At 37.8% G+C, this 17,546-nt stretch overlaps 2 protein-coding genes and 1 long non-coding RNA gene across 16 annotated transcripts in view; 1 reads left to right on the top strand and 2 right to left on the bottom strand.

Annotated features, from left to right (window-relative positions):
* Nucleotides 1-3,652, bottom strand: part of smad4a (SMAD family member 4a) — a 19,197-nt gene extending 15,545 nt beyond the window's left edge. For 13 of the 14 annotated variants that reach the window (XR_015500447.1, XR_015500448.1, XR_015500449.1 and 10 more), the window contains exons 1-2: nucleotides 3,327-3,623; nucleotides 1,152-1,467 (exon numbers count right to left, since the gene is read on the bottom strand). Coding sequence is in view for 2 of the 14 variants with exons in the window: in XM_087269558.1 (XP_087125684.1) it covers nucleotides 1,152-1,391 (240 nt within the window). In the remaining 12 variants the exon portion in view is untranslated. Of the gene's footprint in view, nucleotides 1-1,151; nucleotides 1,468-3,326 lie in introns of all 14 variants that reach the window. The other variant, NM_001122700.2, reaches the window with a different exon arrangement.
* Nucleotides 3,653-3,948: 296 nt separating this feature from the next.
* Nucleotides 3,949-10,711, top strand: LOC141376281 (uncharacterized). The gene is made up of 4 exons (XR_015500675.1): nucleotides 3,949-4,099; nucleotides 4,335-4,842; nucleotides 7,145-7,248; nucleotides 9,031-10,711. It is a non-coding gene; the product is annotated as an uncharacterized LOC141376281 (long non-coding RNA).
* Nucleotides 10,625-14,240, bottom strand: bmp10l (bone morphogenetic protein 10, like). The gene is given in 4 exon segments (XM_087269933.1): nucleotides 10,625-11,641; nucleotides 13,777-14,016; nucleotides 14,019-14,187; nucleotides 14,189-14,240. Coding segments are annotated over 4 exon segments (1,404 nt in total). The 5' UTR covers nucleotides 14,234-14,240; the 3' UTR covers nucleotides 10,625-10,691.
* Between the last annotated feature and the right edge of the window lie 3,306 nt (nucleotides 14,241-17,546).

The raw sequence follows: 17,546 nt of genomic DNA, 5'->3' as shown, positions 1-17,546 counted from the left end.
AATACATATTCAGATGCTAATAAAATATTCAGATAAATACATACGGAAAGGCTAATAAAATATTCTGATAAATACACATTCAGATGCTTATAAAGTATTCGGATAAATACAAAGCGAGAAGCTAATAAACCATCCAGATAAATAAATAAATATTCAGATATCAGTAAAATATTCAGATAAATACATATTCAGATGCCATTACAATATTCAGATAAATAAATATATATTCAGATGCCAGTACAATATTCAAATAAATAAATAAATATTCAGATATCAGTTAAATATTCAGACAAACAAATATTCAGATGCTAATAAAATATTCTGATAAACAAATATTTAGACATCATTAAAATATTCAATTAAATAAATAAATATTCAGATATCATTAATATATGCAGATACATAAACATTCAAACATCATTAAAATATTCAATTAAATAAATAAATATTCAGACATCATTAAAATATTCAATTAAATAAATAAATATTCAGACATCATAAAAATATTCAGATAAGTAAATATTCAGATGCTAATAAAATATTCAGATAAATAAATAAATATTCCGATGCCATTAAAATATTAAGATAAATAAATATTTAGACATCATTAACATATTTAATTAAATAAATAAATATTCAGACATCATTAAAATATTCAGATACATATTTAGATATCATTATAATATTTAATTAAATAAATAAATAAATATTCAGGCATCATTAAAATATTCAGATAAATAAATATTCAGACATCATTAAAATATTCAATTAAATAAATAAATATTCAGACATCATTAAATATTCAGATAAGTAAATATTCAGATGCTAATAAAATATTGTGATAATAAATATTCAGATGTCATTAAAATATTCAGATAAATAAATATTCAGAAACCAATAAAATATTCAGATAAATAAATAAATATTTAGATTCCATTAAAATATTCAGATAAATAAAGATTCAGATGCTAATAAAAAGTTCAAATAAATAAATAAATATTCAGATGCCATTTGAAGTTATTTATTCATTCATGTTTTAACGCCATATCAGCAACATTGTCTACATTCTTTGCAACATTGGTAATAAATATTCATAACATAATTTACAAAGATAAAAGTAGACCCCTAACACTGCCAACATGTGTGTGTACCTGCAGCCGTCCGTCCAGCGTTCTCTGTATGGTCACACATTTGCTGGGATGCGCTCCGTTAGTGGTGATAGCGGTGATCAGAGAATCCAGCTCATCTTTCTTCTCCTTTAGCTTCTTCACCAGGCTCTCGATGGCGCGTTTGGCGAAGGTCTCGCTCTCGCCGCCCTGCCGGTGGCACATCAGACTGTGCACGATGCTCAGGCACGCGTCATTACTGGTGGGAGTGTTTGTGATGGACATCCTGCGCTGCGTTTCACTCCTGTGTGCGGATCAAACTCGCTTCAGCAGGACAGCGAAGAGTCCATTCACACCAGCACTGCAGGAGGATTACAACAGTCAATCATTCTGCATAAGACAAGATCATGCTGATGTTCATAATTCAGTGTATCGTCATATTGTTGATATTAGGGGTGTATTGGATCACAACACAAACCACAATTCAGGATGCACGTGGCCTGAGGATTAATATCATTTTTGTTTTACTTGTAGATTAGTCTTAAATGTGTACTAATTGCAGAGAGATCTTCAGCCCTGGCATTCAAATCAACACCACACAGCATTATAAATTATAAATGATGATGATGACGATGATGATGGTCTGCATATCTTTATAAATCCTTAGATGTGCTGGAGTCAAATTTGGACCAACATCGATTCAGCGTTTACACTTTCATTCATTTTCCTTTAGCTTAGTCTCTATTTCAGAGGTCGCCACAGCGGAATGAACCGCCAACTATTCCAGCGTATGTTTTTATGCAGTAGATGCCCTTCCAGCTACAACCCAATACAGGAAAACACTCATATATACTCCTTCACACACACACACACACACACACACACACACATTCATTCATTCATTCATTCATTCACTACGGCCAATTAAGTTCATTTGATTCACCTACAGTGTATGCTTTTGGACTGTGGGGGGAAACCGGAGCACCCGGAGGAAACCCACGCCAACACGGACAGAACATGCAAACTCCACACAGAAACACCAACTGACCCAGCCGGGACTTGAACTATTTACCTTCTTGCTGTGAGGCCACAGTGCTAACCATTGAGCCACCGTGCCACCCTTACACTTACAGTTAGTTACAAATAATTAAATATCATAGAAGTACTGAAAGAACAGTTTATAGTTCACATATACAAACTGATAAGATTATAACCATTTCTACATTCAGCAACATCAGAAAACGTAGCAAAGATCATGTTTCACATGTTGAATATTGAACTTTTATTCAGCTGATTATTTCTTCATTTTATTTGTGATCAAAAACACAGGTTCAAAGTTACCTTTGTTAAAACCAAGTGTCTTGCAGTGCTGTTTTAGTAATAAACGGAAAGCAAATAAGATTTGTCTCCTCTCCTTTTTTGTATGATCTGTGAGTCAGAAACCAGAGTGCGATCTGAAGCATAAGATTTGTGATCCGTTACACTGACATTGTGGTCACTTCAAAAACCTGTAAATAATAATCAACTATTTAAACTTGTAAAGAGTATTTCAATTATATTCTGATTGTTGTATTAGTGTTTGTTCTAACTAAAAGTTCTATTAGTGCAGGGCAATAAAATCAGTATGTAAATAGAGGTAAAGTTGGTTTTATATTTGGATATTCAGACATTCTGCTTAATAATATTATTTCAGAAAAATATTCTTTGCAAATTCTAAAATAGGAAATCATGTCAGAGCCAAAGACTATCAAAATACAACCATGTTTACAGTCAGTTAGATAGTGTTGAGGTTGTTTTAAAGCCATGCATGCTAATTGTGACTGGATTTTCAAATTAGCTTGGTAAACAATATAAAGACAGTTAAATGAACGAATGTGCGAATATTAAACCAACTTCACCTCAATAAAGTGAGTGTGGTCGATGGACTGACAGCACAAACAGGTGATTTACTAAGAGTTTAATAGGATATGGCGTCTCACAGCACGGTAATCCCGCACACAGCTGATTTCAGACCTGCTGCAGAGAGCCACAGAGCTGGAGAAGCGGAATAAACTCCTGAATGTGATTTATAATCGCGCTCGACTGAATGTAAACAACAGCAGATCTGAGGGTTAGCATGAGCGGCTAACTTACACGTTGGCGGCTTACAGTACTAAACACAACTGATGAAAAAGACGAATAAAACACGTTTAAATATGAAAGCGTGTCACAATAACTTACCTGTTCTGTGTACTGTGAATGAGTGAGTCTCTATCAGTCCAGTTCTGAGAGGTTTCTTGTGAATCTTGTTAGCGGATACACACTTCAGCAGCACCAATGGGCTCATCTGGTCTCTAAAACGAGTTGAAGCGACCGTGCGAGCTCTTCATTTGAGCGATAACTTTGGCAGGCTGCGATCCGGTATTACAATCAAATATACCAGTAAATAAAACAATCACTGTATGCGACGGAAATAAACAATGTAGGCGAGATGTTCTCGACGCACCATCTCACACCCAGCTGCGCAATATGGCGAACAGCGCATGCGCATTGAACAGATTCTGTCTGTGGCTCAAAACACACGGAGCACACTAACTATACAGCTGATCAGGCACAATCCTAGTCAACACTTCTGGATCATTCTCAGAAAGCAATTTTAAATGCTCTTTGAGCATATCGTGTTCTGTAAAACTGTTAATGAGTGAAAATAATAGTGGTTTAAGTCATTTAAACCAGGGGTTTAAATCTTTTAGACGCTACAACCCCCCAAAATATTATGATAAGACTACTAACTGAAAAAAATGTATTACATTTATTACAACACTAGTGTTCAAATGTTTGGAACAAGGCAGTTCAACAAAAAGACTTCTATTTTGTGGGAAATAAAGGTAACAATGGTTAGAGAACAGTAATAACTCAAGTGTGAAGAAAGAAACAATGGCGCTAGTATCACTAGTCTCTCGCAGGTCATCATCAGTAGTCTCTGACAAGTCTCTCACAGCACAGGACATCTAGTCTTTATATTCCCTGCTGAAAAATACAGCTTAAACCAGCCAAGGCTGGTTGGCTCATTTTAGCTGGTTGACCAGCCTGGCTTTAGAGGGGTTTTGGCCATTTCCAGGCTGGTTTCCAGCCATTTCCAGCCTGGTTTTAGCTGGACATAGCTGGTTTTGGCTGGGCTCCCATCTTGGCTAGGCTGGTCAAGCTGGTTTTAGCTGGTCATCTCCCAGCCTGACCAGCTAAGACTAGGCTGGAAATGGCTGGAAACCAGCCTGGAAGTGGCCAAAACCCCTCTAAAACCAGCCTGGTCGACCAGCTAAAACCAGCCAACCAGCCTAGGGTGGTTTAAGCTGTTTTTTTCAGTAGGGTTATCAGTCTCTCACTCTGCTGTGATCTTGATCTTCACAGTACTAATTTTCGTTGTCCTAAAGGTTTTCCAGAGATTTTCATTCAGGTTTAGGTCAGGACTCTGGGCTGCCATGTCATTATTTCAGTGTTTTCAGCTTCAGCTGTTGTTCTGTGTTCAGAGTTGATTGTCCTGATGAAGATCGCTGTGTGGGTGTGATGAACAGAAGCTGATGTTGCTGACAGATCTTCCGATAAACGTCTGCATTCATGTTTCTGTAGATTAGACTCAGAACACTCAAGCAAAATCTTCACACTTCAGCAGCAGCTTTACTGAGTCTTTCTGCAGTTTGACCACCAATATCACGCTTCCACCTGAGCCAAATAAATGAAGCTGTTCTTTACCAGTGAGGTAAGATGCGGGTCAGTTATCGGTCCTCAACGTGCTCCTCGAAAAAGCTCTTCTGATTCTTTCTGCTGATGAAGGTTAATAAAGCAGTTTTTAAGCATATTAAATATATGAGAATAATAAATAATGTATTTGTTGCATCAACTTGTGTACATATGTGTATATATGACCAGTATCACACAAGTAGAAGTGTGGTATGGCTGTATATTAGCACTCATGGGAGTCGTGTGTTGGCTCGAGGCCATGGCCCGAGTGCCTTAGTGTCCCACCAGTGACGATATACAGCCATATTGCACTGCTACGAGTGTGATATTGTGTTTATACAACAGTTCCACAGCATAATCTTGTATATAAATAAGAAAATCAAACACAGAGAGTCTCAAAAATCCTTTTGAATGAGGAACTACTTTCTTCCGCCGTTCATTCTCATCTGCAGCTGACGTCAGAACAGCAGAAACTGCTGCTCATTCACAAACATCCCTTTACAGCAGGTGTTTGAATGATTCTCTAGTGTAATGTCCAAAGTGAAGACAAAACAGCTGATTTTGCTCACATTTTAAGATTATAAGGCTGAACAGCATGAAATGCCATCAGTCTACAGAGATTTCTTAGTATTTCCCTGTTGCAATCACAATAATTAACCCTAAAAAAGCCAAACAAAGCAAACACTAGCAGATTACTGTGGTAAAAGAGAAAGATCGACTTAAGCCTGGTTTATACTTCTGCGTCAAGTGACCGGCGTGACCCATGGCGCATGCAACGCGCGTAGCTGTGCATTTATACTTCTGCGCGCTGTCTCTGTTGGTCTGCATTAACACTTCCGAAACGCTAGTTGGCAGTGAGGTGTTAATGTTTCTCTGTGTCGAGTTTCTTCGCTGCTGTTTTGCTTTTCCTAAACACTTCCGGGATGTACAAGTGGCTCAAACTCGCTCATTTTGAGGCAGGAACCCTCGGACGTGCAACAACTTTAACTATGAGGAAAACACAAAACAAAACTTTCCATGAGGAGCTCCTTCACGGGACTCCACACTTGTAAACAATCGCTCCATTGGGCTCGCGTCCAAGCTCGCGCCATTCGCACGGCTCTCAGTCCCGCCCAGACTCGTAAGGGCTACCAAGCCAACCAATCACAGAGCTTGCGCTACGCGTCGTTGCGACGTGTAGTTACAATTTTTGAGAGGTGCACGTCAGCGACGCCGACGGCAACGGCGAAGGGCTATGCGTCAGCACCGTAGCATACGCCGGCGTTTGACGCAGAAGTATAAATCAGCCTTTAGAGTGTCACTTACCTGTTCAATAGTGATTTGATCAGCCCTAGTCAGAAATTACACTGAGTTTTTCTCCCCTAAGAACTTATTATGAGGTCTCTGTCGCCATCTTGTGGTGGAACATCAACCCTCTTTGCTCTGCTCAGTATGACAGACTGATGGCCGCCAGCGCACTCTGAAATAATACATATTTAAAATAGGTGCAATCCTTATCAATAGACTGCATAGTTGCACTGCATACTCTAATCTAAAAAAGCCTCAAATATACATTCTGTTGTCCAACAGCTGCAATATCTGCCAAACTGAAGTGAGTTTAGTCCTCTGGCACTATGTGGGCGGAGTAATACACACTGGTGAAGAGGCTGCAAGTGCTGTTATTGCAGATTATCACACGGCTATCAGCCAATCAGAATCGAGAACCATACAGAACTGTTGTATAAATGTATATAACTCATTTCTGATTTATTTTCTCTTTGTCATGATGACAGCACATAATATTAGACTAGATATTCTTCAAAACACTAGTGTTCAGCTTAAAGTGACATGTAAAGGCTTCACTAGGGTAATTAGGGTAAAGTTAGGGTAATTAGGCAAGTCATTGTATAACAGTGGTTTGTTCTGGAGACAATCCGACACTAATATTGCTGAAGGGGGCTAATAATATTGACCTTAAAATGGCTTTAAAACAATTAAAAACTGCTTTAATTTTACACCAAATAAAACAAATAAGACTTTCTCCAGAAGAACAAATATTATCAGACACACTGTGAACATTTCCTGAATCTGTTCAACATCATTTGAGAAATAAATAATACATTTTGCAGAAGAGGGCTAATAATTTCGCCCTTAACTGTATATTTGTGATTATAGTGAAAAGTGGCGTATAATAATCTTCTTCAGCTGCATGTATAACTCCTGATGTTGATTTTCATATCTGCATACAGTGTGTTTTTCCGAGCTGTGGTTGTGTTGTGTGCACTGTATATCAGTTCTGTTGTGTTTGGCTTCCCGATACGCCTCTTATCTCCATCCTAAAGGTCTGTACATTGAAACACTTAGTGCTTCTGATAAGACGTCAAATCTAAACCGAAGCCTTCCAGCATGTGGGATTTCATGGCCACACCAGGAAACGCTTGCAGGAGTGAGAAGTTACACGCTTATTTGCACCACAGTCTGCATTTTTAAGATCATACTAAAGCAAAAAATCTGAGCATCATCTGTTGAGTTAAGTTTCTTTACAAACCTCTAAAATCTACATTTGCCTAAGTAAAGACTACAAGTCTTCATGGTACAAGGCAAAAACCATGAATAGATTTTTTTCATCATCAAAATTTCAGATTTACTTCAGCATTACAAGCTGGTTTCCCGTAATTTTGTGTGATTGTAATAATTACATCAACTTTTCCAGTGTAGAAAATGTTGTTTTGATGAAAGAAAGAAAGAAAGAAAGAAAGAAAGAAAGAAAGAAAGAAAGAAAGAAAGAAAGAAAGAAAGGAAGGAAGGAAGGAAGGAAGGAAGGAAGGAAGGAAAAAGGAAAAAGGAAGGAAAGAAGAAGGAAAAAGGAAGAAAGAAAGAAAGAAAGAAAGAAAGAAAGAAAGAAAGGAAGGGAGGAAGGAAGGAAGAAAGAAAGAAAGAAAGAAAGAAAGAAAGAAAGAAAGAAAGAAGGAAGGAAGGAAGGAAGGAAGGAAGGAAAAAGGAAGAAAGGAAGGAATGAAGGAAGGAAGAAAGAAAGAAAGAAAGAAAGAAAGAAAGAAAGAAAGAAAGGAGGGAAGGAAGGAAGGAATGAAGAAGGAAAAATGAAGGAAAAAGGAAGGAAGGAAGGAATAAAGGAAGAAAGAAAGGAAGGAAGGAAGGAAGGAAGAAGGAAAAAGGAAGGAACAAAGAAGGAAAAAGGAAGAAAGAAATAAAGAAAGAAAGAAAGAAAGAAAGAAAGGAATGAAGAAAGAAAGGAAGGAAGGAAGGAAGGAAGGAAGGAAGGAAGGAAGGAAAAAGGAAGGAAGGAAGAAAGAAAGAATAAAAAGAAAAAAAAGAAAGAAAGAAAGGAAGGAAGGAAGGAAGGAAGGAAGGAAAAAGGAAGGAAGAAGGAAAAAGGAAGTAAGAAAGAAAGAAAGAAAGAAAGAAAGAAAGAAAGGAAGGAAGGAAGGAAGGAAGGAAGGAAGGAAGGAAAAAGGAAGGAAGGAAGAAGGAAAAAGGAAGTAAGAAAGAAAGAAAGAAAGAAAGAAAGAAAGGAAGGAAGGAAGGAAGGAAGGAAGGAAAAAGGAAAAAGGAAGGAAGGAAGGAAGGAAGGAAGAAAGAAAGAATAAAAAGAAAAAAAAGAAAGAAAGAAAGGAAGGAAGGAAGGAAGGAAGGAAGGAAGGAAGGAAGGAAAAAGGAAGGAAGGAGGAAAAAGGAAGTAAGAAAGAAAGAAAGAAAGAAAGAAAGAAAGAAAGGAAGGAAGGAAGGAAGGAAGGAAGGAAAAAGGAAGTAAGAAAGAAAGAAAGAAAGAAAGAAAGAAAGAAAGAAAGAAAGAAAGAAAGAAAGGAAGGAAGGAAGGAAGGAAGAAGGAAAAAGGAAGTAAGAAAGAAAGAAAGAAAGAAAGGAAGGAAGGAAGGAAGGAAGGAAAAAGGAAAAAGGAAGGAAGGAAGGAAGGAAGGAAGGAAGGAAGGAAGGAAGGAAGGAAGGAAGCAAAAGAATGTTCTCTGAGGAACTTGTGGCTATTTTATTGAATCACTTCATGAAAACAGTAAAAATCCTGGGTTGTTTTAACCCAATGTTGGGTCACATAGAAATCTGGTATGTGGCAAAATATGCAGACTACATACAGTATTTGACATATACGTTTACATTTGGTGATATATATATATATATACACTCACCGGCCACTTTATAAGGTACACCTGTCCTACTACTTGCTAACGCAAATTTCTATTTTTATTTATTCAAGTGACTCTGATCGTGGCATGGTTGTTGCTGTCAGACGGGCTGCTCTGCGTATTTCAGAAACTGCTGATTTACTGGGATTTTCACGCACAACCATCTCTAGGGTTTACAGAGAATGCTCCGACACAGAGGAAATATCCAGTGAGCGGCAGTTCTGTGGGCGTAAATGCCTTGTTGATGAGGCCAGAGGTCAGAGGAGAATGGCCAGACTGGTTCCAGCTGATAGAAAGGCAACAGTAACTCAAATAAGCACTCGATACAACCGAGCTCTGCAGAAGAGCATCTCTGAACACACAACACGGCCAACCTTGAGGCGGATGGGCTACAGCAGCAGAAGAGCACACCGGGTGCCGCTCCTGTCAGCTAAGAACAGGAAACTGAGGCTACAATTCACACAGACTCACCAAAACTGGACAATAGAAGATTGGAGAAACGTTGCTGCTCTGATGGTATATAACTATGTTATATAGCCGTAATATATTTCAAAATATTGCAGAGTTGTGAGTATGACAGTGAAGAATGGATTAGTAAAGTCGTGTCAGGTTTATTCCAGAGTGTTCCTCTTCAGATGGCAGGCGGAAGCGCAGTATGGTTGGAGACTGTTGCTGTTGGCGCTCAGGAATCTGACGGCTCTCTTGTCCACTTGTAACGAGGGCTCTTCTTGAGTGAGGGCTCTTACACTTCTCGCTTTTTCACACCTTCTTATCATGCTGTGTGGAAGAGAACGTGGCTGAGGCTCGCACGGCATCTGGCCATCAGCGCCAGCTGAGCCTTCAGCATTATCTGACCATCATCATGCAGAATGAGCTCTGACAAACAAACGAATGAAGGTGCTTCAGTAGTGTCATGAGGAATCCTCAACATCCGCTGAATAAAGAAGCAGAACTGCTCAGTTTTAGCATTTTGTTCTGCATAACTCTGAAGATGACCCTTTGGAGGCTCAATTTCTACTCCAGGTGAACAGAGTTAAAGATTTATATCATCAGAATGACCGTATCTCCTAGCTGATTTGTCATTACAAGTAATAACTGCAAACATTATAATAAATGTCATGTTTAAATATGCAAATAGACATGATATAATTAAAATCGCACTGATTTACATACACTTTCAGGACAGATATCTGATAAAGATGAATTATTTCCCCAGTTTTTTTCTTCATCAACGACAAAGAAAAAATGAAAGAACATTTTAACCTCCGATGAACACACACAGGGCTAACATGGTGGCTGCCGTGAATGCGTGATGGAAAAACATCCTGTGAGTAAACTAGGGCAAGTGATCCATGTGAACTCAGCATAAGAATAAAGGACAAACTAACTCACATTTAGGATTTGTTCTGTTTTTTAAAAGAAAGATTCACTTCGCTTTATTCAGAAAGCCAGCTCTTGAGTCACTTCTTTGTCTTCTGAAGACTCAAGTTCAAATAATCGACAAGTTCAAGTAATCAAACTCAAAAACATTGCATGAAGGGAAAAACATCCTGTGAGTAAACTAGAGCAAGTGACAGTGCTCTGAACCCAGCGTAACAATAATGGAAACCTAATTCACATTTAGGATCTGTTCTGTTGTTTGCTAACTGAATTGAATTGAATTAAAAATGATTCACTTCACTTTATTTGCATGTCTCTTTCAGAGATTTCTTCATTTGTTTGATCAGTTCCTCTATCTGCATCCACATTCCTTCACCACCATGCCTCCGTATTTGTTATCTAAAACCACGACGCCGTTCTCGTTCTCGTACAGCAGTGAGATGGGCTTCAGCTCAGTGGGAACGCAGCAGGTTTGAGCGGCCCGTTGGGGACTCTTCAGATTGAGCAGCGTCTGGACGATGGCGTGTTTAGTCGGCGTCACTTTTTGAGTCAGAGGATAGCTGCAGACGCCGCGACAAGTGAACGCCTGATATCCAGACGGAGCCAAGATGAACGAATCCCAGCCGATATCCTTAAAATCCACGTACATCTCCGCTATTCTGCAGTCCTCCACTTTAGCGCTGCGCCGAACTCTCGCACCGTCCTCGTAAATAATATTCGATTGCATCTGTGTCTCTTTCTGATCCTTATTTCCATCCGTCCACTGTCTCTCATCACTGATCATCTGAGGATCTTCACCACCGTCCTCATGTATAATATTCGAGTGCATCTGCGTCTCTTTCTGATCCTTATTTCCATCCCCGATCTGATCTTCAGTCTGATCATTGGAGAATACGATCATTACAGGTTCGTGTTTTCCATCAGGATCTCTATCAATGTCCAGGCCGACATATCTCCAGTCATTCGTATTCCTGAACGCCTTTTGGATACACACCTCCAGGTTTGGGGTCTCGATGCCGACTTTTCTCCAGTTTCGGATGGCGTTGGTCATGTCAAACACTTCCCAGCTGATGTCCTTGCGATGGATGTGTTTTGAGGCCAGCGGCTCTCTGTAGCGTGTGTCTGATCGCTGTGTGTCGAATATGCGGACCGTCCAGGCGTCTGCGGTGTGCGATTTTCTGTGGAGAAACATGTGAATGCGCAGTTCTGCGCTGACCACCATCTCCTGCTGCGGGATGGAGATGTTGAACTGGAGACGCTGCGTCCGCACACCGCTGCTCAGCACACTGCCAGACGAGTGCTCTGTGATCACATGCACCAGAAAAAAAAAAAACGTAAATAATGAGTGTATTCTCATTTTTGGTGTGAACTATCGCTTTAAATGTGAGTATAGTAGTTAATATGGTAACACTGTATAATAACTACACACTATAAATCATTTATTAAGCATAAGTAAATAGTGAATTCATTATCCGTTAAGCATTAACTCTACATTAATAAACGTTAGTAAGCAGTTTATAACTGCAGCTACAAATGCTCTATTCTTGACTTATAACTATATTTAAAATGTGCTTAATAATTGTATTTTCATACTTTGTTAATGATTTATTTTTCATTACTAAATTAAGTATCGCATTATTTACAAAACATTTGTATTTAAGAGTAGTTGAGGGGTTTTAGGATCATTCAGAATGAGTTAGTAAACGATTAATAAACTATTGAAATTAACGTTTATATGTCTTATTATTCAGACATATATTAATGGTTACTATGTATGTTAATAAATGCTTTATTAACTCAACTTCACCTAGTTTTGTGACCTAATCTAAAGTGAGGACTATTCATGCTTTATAAATCCTTTATAAATGGCAAATAAAGGCTCAGTTAAATTCTGAACAGGAAAAAAGACATTATTCATTCCTATTCAATTAAAGATACACAAATGAAACTGCACTTCAAATAAAAAATAAATCTTTGCACCCTGATCTAAAATAAAATCACTGTAGAGTTTAAAGATTACATTTTAATACATTGTTTAACTATTATATTGTTGTTTTATCCAGTTTTGTTGTATTTTGACTCTCCTGTTATTTAGCAATGTTTAAACTTTACAGTAATTTTACATTTTAGAAAAGATTGCAAAGATTATAGTTCATTTGATTCTGAGCCTTTATTTGTCATTTATAAAGGATTTATAAAGCATGAATAGTCCTAACATTAGATTAGGTCACAAAACTGCATGAAGTTGAGTTAATAAAGCATTTATTAACATATTAGTTGACTATTAGTATACGCCTGAATAATAAGACATTTAAACGTTAATTTGAATAGTTTATTAATCATTTACTAACTAATTCTGAATGATCCTAAAAACCCTCAACTACTCTTAAATACAAATGCTTTGTAAATAATGTGATACTTAATTTAGTAATGAAAAATAAATAATTTACCAAGTATGCAAATACAATTATTAAGCACATTTTAAATATAGTTATAAGTCAAGAATAGAGCATTTGTAGCTGCAGTTATAAACTGCTTACTAACATTTATTAATGTAGAGTTAATGCTTAACGGATAATGAATTCACTATTTGCTTATGCTTAATAAATGATTTATTGTGTGTAGTTATTATAAAGTGTTACCGTTAATATTTATATAAATATGTAAAAAAAAAAATAGCTAACTTTATAAATTCTGCCATTATTTACTTACTCTTCACATGTTTAAAACCTATTTAGGTTTCTTCTTCTGTTGAGAAAAATGCTGTTGACTTACATAGTAATTTTTCCCCACCCAAAAATGAACAACCTGTCATCATTTCCTCACCCTTCACTAGTTCAAAACCTATTTGAGTCTCTTTATTTTATTGGAAAACACCAGTAGCTTGACTTCCATAGTATTTTTTTTTTCCTACTATGGCAATCAATTTGTGCCAGCAACCAACCAACATTCTTCAAAATATCTTCTCTTTGTATTCAACAGAAGAAAGAAACTCATAAAGATCTTAAAACCACTTGATAGACAGTAAATAGTGAGTACAATTTCATTTTTGGGGTGAACTATCGCTTTAAATATAAGTATAGCATTTTATAACTAATAAAACATTAAAAATATTTAACTTTAAAGACACTGTGCACCCAAAAATGAACAACCTGTCATCATTTCCTCACCCTTCACTAGTTCAAAACCTATTTGAGTCTCTTTATTTTATTGGAAAACACCAGTAGCTTGACTTCCATAGTATTTTTTTTTTCCTACTATGGAAGTCAATTTGTGCCAGCAACAAACCAACATTCTTCAAAATATCTTCTTTTGTGTTCAACAGGAGAAAAAAACTCATGATGGTTTAAAACCACATGAATAATTAGGTAATTTTCACATTAATATAAGTCAATCAATCTAACTCAGACTGATTGAAGCTAACGGCATCAGATTACCTTGGTTTCTGAAGCTCCTGATGATGTTAGCTGCCGGAGCGGCGCTACGATCGCTGGAGAACTTCTTATAGAGCTCCATCATGTACTCTGGTGCTTCATTGCGAGCTCTTGAGCGTGGCCCTTGCTCTGTCAAATTCAGCATGTGCAGGAACTGACCCAGAACCTGCTGCATGTCCACATTATCCTGGCGTTCCCCAGGGCTCGGTATTGGGCCCGCTTGAGCCTCGGCCGCCAGCAGCAGCAGCAGCAGGAGCAGCAGAGAATCAGCCATGACTGCAGAATCCTGACAGCGTGATGTGGAGGAAAAACAGCCTCGTCCTTGTGGATCTTGTGATGTGGTTCAGAGGGCAGGACTACATTGTCGACCCGCTTGTGCTGACAAGTTTGGAGATGTTGCCACTTGGTCACTTCGCTGAGGGCCACCGGGTTCCTCACACGTCCTGTATCTTCTTTCCATGCATGCCTTTCTGGGACGCTAGCGCATAAACGTATGCACTCGCCCACTTAATACATGCACATTTACACTGAGCAGACGCGCTTCTCCAGGAACACACAGAAAGAGTTTCACGTTTAGGACAAATGATTCAAAGTGGTTTAATTTGGGTTCTTCTGTAGCAGAGGAGCTTTTGGTGCCCTATATGATGAAGGTTCATTAAGAGCCATGCTTTGAAAAGGATTTAGGATCTTTAATATACAGTTGATGCATCTAACAGAGAAGGAAACACACATCTCTAATCATAATAGTGTTAATAACTCATCTCTAATAACTATAAGAATATTTTCTCTTCATCATGATGACAGCACATAATATTAGACTAGATATTCTTCAAGACACTAGTGTTCAGCTTAAAGTCACATTTCAGGCCCGGTTCTGAAAAAGGTCCAGAATATGCCATTGGTTTAACATTTGTGCCACTATATTCTCATTTGACCTATATTTTGACTGCGATGTCATCATAAATTGTGGAAATAACTCATCAAAGGTTTTAAGAAAACGCACAATATGACATAAGTGAAGTCAACTTTCACTATTGACCGACTTTTTACAAGTGGCCTAACTTTTATTCTAAATCTTGAACCTTATTCTTGAGAGAAAAAATGACCAATGAAAAGGTCCAACGCACCAAAAGCAGCATATTAAAGTTCATTTTAATACTAATTAGGCTGTGTACAAAAATACAAAATCAAAAAGTTTTCAGGGGTCGCTTAAATATTGTGTCAGTGCTCTTTGTGTAAGAGATTCATCAGAATAAACATCAAAATCAGTCCAAGGCACTCAAAAAACGCGGAAAAAACAATAAAAAGCCTTTATTGACATGGCTGTTCCTTAAAACTGCGGCTACATCAGGTTACCCTGATGAAGTCGTGTTATCAAAACGTTTATACTAATTAGGCTGCTGTTGGATGAATGTTCAAGTGAGGCTAGAAGAAAATCCCGAAGCTCTTTTTTAACATTGGTTTATTATAAATATTTAGGAAATATTTTTGGTACATTAAAAGTGGAGGATACAACAAGCTAACCCAGCTAAAAATAGTGCTTATGCCACTTATTGGAGTATTTAAACATCATAATTACAGAGAAAATAAGGTGAATAACTGCAAAAAAAGTCCATATTTTGAGAAAAAAGAACCAGCACTTTCACCAGGCTGGCTACGGGCCTGCACTTAAAGGCTTCACTAGGGTAATTAGGGTAAAGTTAGGGTAATTAGGCAAGTCATTGTATAACAGTGGTTTGTTCTGGAGACAATCCAACACTAATATTGCTGAAGGGGTGAATAATATTGAGCTTAACATGGGTTTAAAACTATTAAAAACTGCTTTTATTCCAGCTGATAATAAAACAAATAAGACTTTCTCCAGAAGAACAAATAATAGAGGAAATACTGAGAAAATAAATCAGTTATTAGAGATGAGTTATTAACACTCTTACTGTATGTCTAGAAATCTGCTCTCCGTTAAACAGAAATTGGGGTAAATATACAGCAGGGCTAATAATTCCCTAAAATTAAATAAGCATGCACAGAAATAAAACAGAGACAAACATAAAGGAATCATTAATTGAGACCCGCACTGCTGTAAAGGCACCACCGGGTGTCAGTGTGAGCTGAAATATCAGCCAGCTTCACTGTAAGATTGTTCTTTAAAGAATCCTATGCTCTGATAGCATCTCTGAGACACTATAGCTGTGTTTACATCCAAAGATGATGATTCAATTTATGCACAAAACTGCATTGTCACATGAAATATTTGTAAATAAACGTTTACATCTAATGAGAAACTAAAGAGAATGGACTCCTCAGTTCCTGATAAACCTGCACAGGTATCACTGAGAGGAGTGGAGTTTGCTGCACTGTGGCGTCTGTTCTCCTCTAATAAATGAGCTGCGCACATCTTGGAATTTCTACTAGGCATTTTTTGTTAGGGATGGGGGAAATTTGGGTTTCTGGATTGATTCTGTATTCAGATTTGGTCGTGAGGATTTGGGCACGAGCTCTGAACAGAAGAAAAGTGCTTCAAACTTGGACTTTGCTCCTGGAATGGGACATTTTTGCACCCCAGAGCGGGGTGTGAACCTGTATCCACTAATGTGGCTCATCCTAGTGCTGCTGGCCTTTAATCTGCCTCTGTTCACATCATCACACCAGGAAAGAGTTCATTTTCTCTTTGGGCGCTGTCCAAATGCTCTGGTTATTTATTTATTTAGCTTGTAATATATTATAATTCATGTACCGAAAAAGACTTGATCATCCAAATCAATCTAAATGAATGAAGTATTTCCAAATAGAGCTGTTCAAAGCATCAGGTCAGATTATATTCATACTGCACTCTATCAAGGCAAAATAAAATAGGGCAATGTCGGATTTTTTTTAACACCGTGCAGCGCTATTCATCCCCAACACGATTGCTTTTATACAGAGACACTTTTCAGAGAAACACTAAGCCCTGTGCTATGCAAAACAATCTGACTTTAGATTTTATATATTGGCCAGTTCTTATTAACACTGCTTATTTCTGGAAAAACACTGTGCAAGTGTGAGTGTGCTTCAGGTGTCGTGATTGTCGACCTCTGCATTGTGTTTTCACTATCATCACAAGCCTCAGATATATTATTAATATACAGTGTAAAAATATCTGTTAATGAACAGTTTCAGTACTTCAGTGCTTATTTGTGGTGGTGAACTGCATTATGGGATGTCAACATCTGCTCTGTGAAACTGCAGAGTTAAATTTTTTTTAATTAAAATTGGATAAATTGACATTTATTGACATTTTAGTAGTTTTAATATAGTTCAAAAATCAATTTTTGTATTTTTAGTGCGTTTTGTGTCATGCATTATGGGATGTTGATCTCTGCTCAGTCCACTTCTGATGATGTAAATTCAACTCTACAGTTTACCAAAGTGACTTTTACTGACATTTTAGCCGTTTTGAAATAATATTAGTAAACTGTTTTGGAATCAGATGGTGAAGTCTCTTGATTCCCACCTCTACTTTTTATGCCATAATCCAAAATGCATGAAACAAGTTGTATGAAACCCAGCGAGAGGCGCATGGAGAGACCGGATTCATGCGGTGCAAATGATGGGACGCTTCCTAAATGATCACCCCTATGGGAAACAGAGCTGCGGTTATTGCTGTGGGGAAGGTGGAGTGTGTGAACGCAGGATTGACAGTAATACACCGCTGACATTAGCAAAGGCCTTTATTCAGACTCCAGCTGCGCTCCACAGAGATTCAGCACAGATATAGACAGAAAACAGAGCAGCGT

The sequence above is a fragment of the Danio rerio genome, chromosome 10, assembly GCF_052040795.2.
Source record: "Danio rerio strain M-AB ecotype USA chromosome 10, GRCz13ab, whole genome shotgun sequence".
In the NCBI taxonomy this organism is placed as follows: domain Eukaryota; kingdom Metazoa; phylum Chordata; class Actinopteri; order Cypriniformes; family Danionidae; genus Danio; species Danio rerio.
Note: the sequence above shows the minus strand (reverse complement) of the source record. Positions and strands in the feature narration are given on the sequence as shown.